Source organism: Camelina sativa, chromosome 16 (assembly GCF_000633955.1).
Source record: "Camelina sativa cultivar DH55 chromosome 16, Cs, whole genome shotgun sequence".
In the NCBI taxonomy this organism is placed as follows: Eukaryota; Viridiplantae; Streptophyta; class Magnoliopsida; order Brassicales; family Brassicaceae; genus Camelina; species Camelina sativa.
The window spans coordinates 18,216,238-18,223,923 of NC_025700.1; the positions used below are offsets into that span (position 1 = coordinate 18,216,238).

The following is a 7,686-nucleotide window of genomic DNA, read 5'->3' on the forward strand; positions in this document are numbered from 1 at the left end:
GAATTGTTCAACCTTATCAAAAGTCAACGATTGAACTTTGAGTTTTAAAGTATCTTGTACAATCTATAAAGCAAGGAGTTGCAGAGATTATCCAAGAAAGCATGACTGCAACTCTCATCCTCAATCTCGTTAAGAATTAAATATTTCAGAAATTTGATAATGTTTAAATTGTTTTGTCAAATTAAAAATAATCCATTAGGAGCGATTCTAGGAGGAGTAATCCCTGTAACAAAGACAGTGATCGCTTGTCCTCTCTATTGCTTACAAGTAGAGTACATGACTTGTCCTTCCTCCGGGGACGACAAGCTTCCACCGAGATGCAATTGTTGTCTTGCTCCCAAGAACTGTACTCTCCATCTCTCTGATTCTACTTCTATCCATTGTAACAAATGACCAATATAAATCTAGTAAGAACCTGATGGAATCCCTCCTTCGAACCCCATCCATTCCTCCCATTCGTCGATTTCACCCATCTCTGTAATCTCCTCTTCTTCTTCTTGTTTCTCAAACTTTTGCATCAAACACTGAAAACAAAAACACGTGATGACTACATTGAATCTAATCAAGATGTTAAAATTTCATTATTACCATGCCTAATAAGAAAAGATTAAATCAAGAAATCAGACAAAACAAAAAGACCTCGTAAGCGGATTTGATCTCTTTAAAATCCTTGTCCTGTCCCTTGTGCACATCTGGATGATACTGCAATAACTCATTTTGTCTATATATTAATTATCATCTTTCTTTTCTTGGTTTGATTGGACAAATAAACAAGACAATGCGACATTTAATCTATAACCTTAAGAGCGAGACGTTTGAAGGCACGTTTGACTTCGGTATGAGAAGCGAGAGGGGTCAAGCCAAGAATCGTGTAATGGCTAAGATCTGATGACGAGCATCCCGTCGGAAACCGGATTAACCGGCGGCTATCTGTTTGAATGGTGGAACCAGGATGATTCGTCGGAGCTCTGAACCGGATATTTCGTATCATCCTTTCTTCTTCTTTTCTTCTTCACCAACCAAACATTTGAAGTTTTTCTTATCTTTTCCTTTTTGGGAAATTGTGAGATATGGACCTTTTATATCTTGTACCCGACGGTATGGTCTTTTTGGATATCCGATTATCCGATTCACATTCCGATGTCATGTCGGTTGACGTATATTTTATTACTTTTTGTGTGTGTTTCTTTGTTTGGTCTCTTTTATTTATAAGGAATATAATCCAAACATAAAACCATAAAAATTCCAAAATATTAAAATTACTCCAATTTTTCAACATAAAACATAATCCAACATTGTTAATGAATAATAAGATTAAAAACATTGTTTTGTAAAAACATGTTTACTCCGCGACATTGTTGTTGACGCTGCTTCCAAAGCCTCCACTCGTTTTCGAAATCTGAAAGATAAAAAAAAAATGTAGCTGATCACGAATCACAAAACTAATAAATTGAGTATAATAATTTGGAATATGTATAAAAGGTTAAAAGAGTAATTTTTTTTACTAACCAGTAACCAAGATTATCAAAAATGGATGGAGTTGGCATATCAAACTTGAGATCTTCTAATCCACCAAAGATCTCTTCTTCACTCTTCTCTTTAGCCTCTTCTTCAGTCTTTTCTTCAATCTTCTCTTCACTCTTCTCTTTAGCCTTTTCTTCAGCCTTCTCTTCACTCTTCTCTTCAGTCTTTTTTTCAGTTTCAATTAGACCACCAGGACCACCACGACCGCCACGACCACCACGTCCACCACGAGACGTTCCCTGCACACATAACATAAGCATCAATTTTTTACAACAAAAAGTAAGTTCTTTGAACCATAATCAAATTAATGAACAAGAAATATGCAGTACTTAGATACTGACCGAACCAGATGCATATTGCGGCACTACCGTAGTTGAGACTGCGCCAGAGATATTTCCTTCAGTCTCTTCTTCAGTTTGAATTAGACCACCACGACGACCACCACGACGAGTCTTTCCCTGCACACGTAACATAAGCATCAATTTGTTACAAAAATATGTTCTTTTAACCATAATCAAATTAATGAAAAATAAAAGAAAAATGCAATACTTATATACTGACCGAACCATATGCATGTTGTGGCATCTCCTGATTTGAGATTGCTGGAATAGAAAGAACCTGTTTTTTTTTTTTCGAACAATTAATAAACCATTAGCATGTATCAAAGTCTTTACAAATTTTTTGTTTCACCTCAATTTCTAATATCTTCTATGTTTTGAGAATTAAACAATGATTTCGTTTATGATACCAAAAATTTAAACGAAATCTATATATATTCTCCATTTAATCATTAAAATTTTTAATTAAATTCTCTACCTTTAGATTAGAAGACCAAGTCAATGATAGATTTAATTAATAACAACACAAAGACATTCAACATATATTCGATTGCTTCCGCGCTCAGACAATAAAATTTCAAATTCAAAATTTCCCTCGTAAACAATAACGGTTTTTTTTTCAAAATTTCGCTCGTAAACAATAAAAACACCTTATTCAAAATTTTTGTGGGGGGGGGGGGAATAATGATTTGTATGTGTTACATATTGACCTAATGATCAGATATGATCTTAAGATTTATCATCATATATAATGATAGATCTATAAATGATTATAGAAATGAAATCATGATACAAAAACTTCAGATCATCCGAGGGAAAACAACATCTACTTCTCCATAAAACAACAGATTATCTTTAAAACGATGTAAAAAAAATCTAACAGCAACTTTTCTACATTTTGTAATGAAAGGGACTTACCAGATATGGTTGTGGTTCAACTTGGGTGGTTTGGTTTGAGGAATTAGTCTTTTGTTTTTTGGGGCAAATGTTTGAGGGAGTAGACATATCACAAATTTTTTTGTTTACTTCAATGTAATCTGAGATTCAATACCAGGTTTTGTGAAAATGAAAGGTATAATACATTTACAGTTTCATGTATTTATATTATTTCTCAGTACTCATATATATATATATATATATATATATATATGTAAAAGAGAAGAGACACAATGTGTAACTTTGTTATTTTTAATAATAATAATAATAATAATTAAAACCAAAATGTCAAAAATACATATTTTGGAGGTTTTTCTCATCCTCTTTTGGTAATATGAAAGTAGAAAAATGTCCAATTAAAGTAAAATCATAATTTTAGACATTTTTTTAAAAGTGATAATTATAACTGGAAAAATATAAGTAATAATGGTCAAACATGTGTGTTAGCATGCAAATATATTTTATAAATGTTTTCTAAATAGAATACATTAATTTTAGTATTTTATAAATAACCAATAAAATCTCATCATCACCATACTTATTTTTAAGGCCTAATTAGTAAAAACAATTTATTTGCAAAACAATTTTACAAGCTGTGTTGACCAATAAAATTTTTACCATGAGAATTTTTTTATATTTAGATACACCTTAGAATTACTTTACAAAAACTATGAATGGTTTCGTTGAACAACTTAAAAATTGGATCCACATATTAATTGTTTTTGACAACATTTCAAATCATTTATTTACTTGCTATTTTTTGGAGAAATACACTAATGACATTAAAGTTATAGTTGAATAATTAATTAGTACAGTGATATGAGTAATAGTTGGGCTTTAGTTAGCTATTGATCTATCGGGTCTTTGTTAAGAACTCAACCCAACGCAGGCCCATTAAGTCTCACTGTGCCTCTCCCAGCTTAGCTGCGAAAAAAACCCCCACACTCCATCGTCATCACTTCGTAAACACGCCGCCGTGGAGGGAGGAGATAGAATGGAGGATATCGAGGATTTGTTGGCCGGAGGAGTCGGTGGTGCACCACCGGGATTCCGATTACCGTTGAATGCTGTCGGGATAAATCCGAAGACGAATAAAAGCAAACGTAGTGTCACGAAACAGGATCAGATTACTACTGCTTCGAATCGTGACTCGCTTGCTCCACCATCTTTGACGATTCCGGGAACTCAGGTCATTCTCTTCTTCAATCTCTCTCTCTCGGTTACATTTTCTCGTTGCTTCGGTTTATATATCTGTCACGTTTACATTTCGTCTCGATGAACATCTTTCGCAGACGATATACATCAAGACGTTTGGATGTTCTCATAACCAGGCGAGTCAGTTTGAATCTTCAGTGTTTTGATTCTGATTTGGTTTGTTGATAGATTTATAATTGCTTCATCAGAATACACTTCCCATGTTTGTTACTCTTAGTGATTGAGGTGAAATCTTTTAGCTGGAATAGGCTAAGCTAATTGGTATCGTGTTTTGGTGTTTTTCAGAGTGATAGTGAGTATATGGCTGGTCAGCTTACTGCATTTGGCTATGCGTTGACAGAAGTCCCTGAGGATGCTGATTTATGGCTCATTAACACGTAAGCTTTAGCCTTGATGACTATGTTTTTTGTGCTGTTGAGATATTCATGTGTAGTGTGAAATGTTAGCAAATTTAGTTCACTTGGTCACGGTCTAATATTGAAGCTTTATAGTTTATGGTGTAGCATTCTGCATTTTGCTCAATATAGCTTTACTTTGTGTTTACAATGTTATCTTATATGCTGCGATTGATGCAGCTGTACTGTGAAGTCTCCTAGTCAGTCTGCAATGTCTACTCTTATAACGAGGGGTAGAAGTGGGAAAAAGCCTCTTGTGATAGCGGGATGTGTTCCTCAAGGCAGTCGTGATCTTAAAGAACTGGAAGGTGTAAGTGTAGTTGGAGTCCAACAGATTGATCGTGTTGTTGAGATTGTTGAAGAAACACTGAAGGGTCATGAAGTGCGGCTTCTTACTCGAAAGACTTTGCCTGCGCTTGATCTCCCAAAGGTGAGCATACGTTTCAGTTGCTGATTATTTTCGAATTTCATTGTTGAGTATGTCTATTCCTGGCACTGAATAAGTCGAAGCCAAAAACATGGTATCAGTACAGTCTGTACAGTTCTTTGATCCTATATTTATGCTTGGTATTTCATTACACAGTTTCTTGTTCGACGTCATTTGGGTTCTATTAGTGGGAATTAATAAGTGATTTTCCACTGCAGGTGCGGAAGAACAATTTTATCGAAATTCTCCCCATTAATGTTGGTTGTTTGGGTGCCTGTACTTACTGCAAGACCAAGCACGCCCGTGGTCACTTAGGAAGCTACACAGTTGATAGTCTTGTAAGCAGATTCCGCTTCACCTTAAAAGAGTTTTGATTTCTATCCAGCTTTCTTCCCTTTTCTGTTTGTCTGTCTATTGAGATTCCTGAATTGCAGGTGGATCGGGTGAGAACTGTCATATCTGAAGGGGTTAAGGAGATATGGTTGAGCAGTGAGGACACTGGAGCATATGGTTGGTTTTAAAACCTTCATTTTCCAACTTATCTTCTGTAGTTTTGTATTTCCTTTTTATAGGTAGCTAATGTCCCTAAAATGTTGCAGGTCGTGATATAGGAGTTAATCTTCCAGTGCTGCTTAATGCTATTGTTAAAGAGCTTCCTTCTGATCAAAGCACAATGCTAAGGATTGGGATGACTAATCCTCCCTATATTCTTGAGCATTTGAAAGAAATAGCTGCTGTTTTACGTCACCCATGTGTTTACACCTTTCTACATGTCCCTGTACAATCGGGCAGTGATTCTGTGTTGACGGTGAGTCTACAATTGCGTAGGACTGCCAAAATTGTGTTCTAGTCTTACCTGAACGTTCTGTTACTGCAGGCCATGAACAGGGAATATACAGCAAGTGAGTTCAGGACTGTGGTAGACACCTTAACAGAACTTGTGCCAGGAATGCAAATTGCTACTGATATAATATGCGGCTTTCCTGGTTAGTGTTGGACAAACCTTGATGTCTGTATTTGTTATTTTATTTTTCTATAATTACATATTCCTCTTGATTTAATTTTGAGACATAGAATCATCACATCGTCATGCAATAGTTGGATGTGGATAGTTAGATGGTCGATGACTTAAGCACATAAATTGTTCATATAATTTGGGTGTGTTGAAGATACTTTGTCACTTTTCCATTTTCAGGTGAAACCGATGAAGATTTTTCTCAAACAGTTGAACTTATCAAGGATTACAAGTTTCCTCAAGTTCATATTTCTCAGTTTTACCCCAGACCAGGTAAGCTCAAGGATTTGGTTATGTATTTAATCTAGAATTTGGGAGTCTTTCATAGGTCTAAACATTATTTTGGATGTGCCATTTATGATATAGGGACCCCAGCAGCAAAGATGAAGAAGGTACTAAGTAAAGTAGTGAAGCAACGAAGCCGTGAATTGACTTCTGTCTTTGAGGCTTTTGCNTCTGTACAGTTCTTTGATCCTATATTTATGCTTGGTATTTCATTACACAGTTTCTTGTTCGACGTCATTTGGGTTCTATTAGTGGGAATTAATAAGTGATTTTCCACTGCAGGTGCGGAAGAACAATTTTATCGAAATTCTCCCCATTAATGTTGGTTGTTTGGGTGCCTGTACTTACNGATTTGTTTTTATCTTTAATTGAAAACATTGTTGCATTTCTTACTTACTTGTAGGTTGGGCATACGAAGGGATATATACAGGTCTTAGTTACTGGACCAGAAAGTATGCTCGGGAGTTCAGCTATGGGGAGGATAACATCTGTTGGGAGATGGTCAGTGTTTGGGGAAGTGATTGAGACACTTAGCTCTGCAAACAGAGAAACACAAGCCAAAGAGAAAACAAAGCCGCCTTGTTCGTCGAATGTTAGCACTTGTGAGACTTGCGCTTGCTCTGCTGAGAGCTGCTGTGGAGAAGAGAGATCAGGAGAAGCATATAACATCTCTGAAAATATCTCAAAACAGGATAATGATCAGAAGGTAAAGTCAAAGAAAGAAGGGAAGGAGATTCAAGAGGTCGATGTACCGAGGAGCGGTGTAGCAAATTGGGGTTTCATCGATAAGGCACTTGTGTGTGGAGTGTTCGTAAGTTCTCTCACCATTCTTGTTTTGTTGATTAGCGTTGCAATTAGAGTTCTGTTGCGTCAATAAATCTCTCTCTGGCAGATTAGTTGTTGTCAAAGGACCAGTATCTAGTTTTTCATTAGTTAGTTGTTTGCTCCCATTTCGTGTTCTCTGATTTTGGGTCTGTTTGTTTGTGTATCGGATGCATAAATGATTTCAATTTATGCTGCGTACCAACAAAATTGGATACTTTTGCAAGCAATAACTAAAATTTAAAAGTAACGTCTGTATTGCATCCAAAAAATTATACTTACATAATTTTCTGGGCTTGATGTATCAAAACTAGGCCCATTATGTAGTTTCTTCTAAACTAATCATATACGACCGTTTTGGTTACCGTGCAAAACCATCCTCGAGTATCTAAAGAAGTTTACTTTTCTCGTAGAGCGGACACGTACAAATATACGTGGAGACAGGTGTCATTCAGAAGCTAAAAGAAGAAAAACAATAAGGGTTATTACGGTTCCACATCCCTCCCAAAGTGTTTTAGTACGGCTTAGTGGTTAGTTTAAGATCTCGAGAGAGGGGAAGAACAACCAATAAAAGTAAGTAATGACGAATCTACTAGCTTTGAGTCTTGTCTTGAGTACTTTACTAGCGGCGGAGGTATGGTCTCCGAGCCCAGCCATGACCACCAACCACGGGGCGGCGTCTGAGGGAGACATCATCGTCAAAGACGGCCACCGAGTTGTGGTGGTTGA

At 36.2% G+C, this 7,686-nt stretch overlaps 5 protein-coding genes across 5 annotated transcripts in view; 3 read left to right on the forward strand and 2 right to left on the reverse strand.

Moving 5' to 3' along the window:
• On the forward strand, nt 16-424 carry LOC104751051. Its single transcript, XM_010472927.2, has one exon. The coding sequence runs from the start codon at nt 160-162 to the stop codon at nt 391-393; it is 234 nt and encodes a 77-aa protein (XP_010471229.1). The 5' UTR covers nt 16-159; the 3' UTR covers nt 394-424.
• On the reverse strand, nt 379-1,178 carry LOC104751050 (chaperone protein dnaJ 8, chloroplastic-like). Its single transcript, XM_010472926.2, has 3 exons — nt 800-1,178; nt 640-702; nt 379-524 (listed from the first exon to the last, which is right to left on the reverse strand). The coding sequence occupies exons 1-3, from the start codon at nt 989-991 to the stop codon at nt 405-407; spliced, it is 375 nt and encodes a 124-aa protein (XP_010471228.1). The 5' UTR covers nt 992-1,178; the 3' UTR covers nt 379-404.
• Nucleotides 1,277-1,850, reverse strand: LOC104751052 (adenine DNA glycosylase-like). Its single transcript, XM_019238182.1, has 2 exons — nt 1,510-1,850; nt 1,277-1,399 (listed from the first exon to the last, which is right to left on the reverse strand). Coding segments are annotated over exons 1-2 (276 nt in total). The 5' UTR covers nt 1,785-1,850; the 3' UTR covers nt 1,277-1,398.
• Nucleotides 3,746-7,174, forward strand: LOC104753789 (threonylcarbamoyladenosine tRNA methylthiotransferase-like). Its single transcript, XM_010475987.2, has 11 exons — nt 3,746-3,987; nt 4,091-4,129; nt 4,299-4,390; nt 4,589-4,838; nt 5,054-5,173; nt 5,270-5,345; nt 5,435-5,643; nt 5,713-5,821; nt 6,031-6,123; nt 6,217-6,377; nt 6,539-7,174. Exons 1-11 carry the CDS (start codon nt 3,793-3,795, stop codon nt 7,010-7,012), a joined length of 1,818 nt encoding a protein of 605 aa, XP_010474289.1. The 5' UTR covers nt 3,746-3,792; the 3' UTR covers nt 7,013-7,174.
• LOC104753790 overlaps nt 7,454-7,686 on the forward strand; it is a gene marked incomplete at its 3' end in the record, with an annotated part of 2,115 nt that continues 1,882 nt past the window's right edge. The window contains exon 1 of the mRNA XM_010475988.2: nt 7,454-7,678. Coding sequence (XP_010474290.2) covers nt 7,538-7,678 — 141 coding nt within the window. The remainder of the gene's footprint in view (nt 7,679-7,686) is intronic.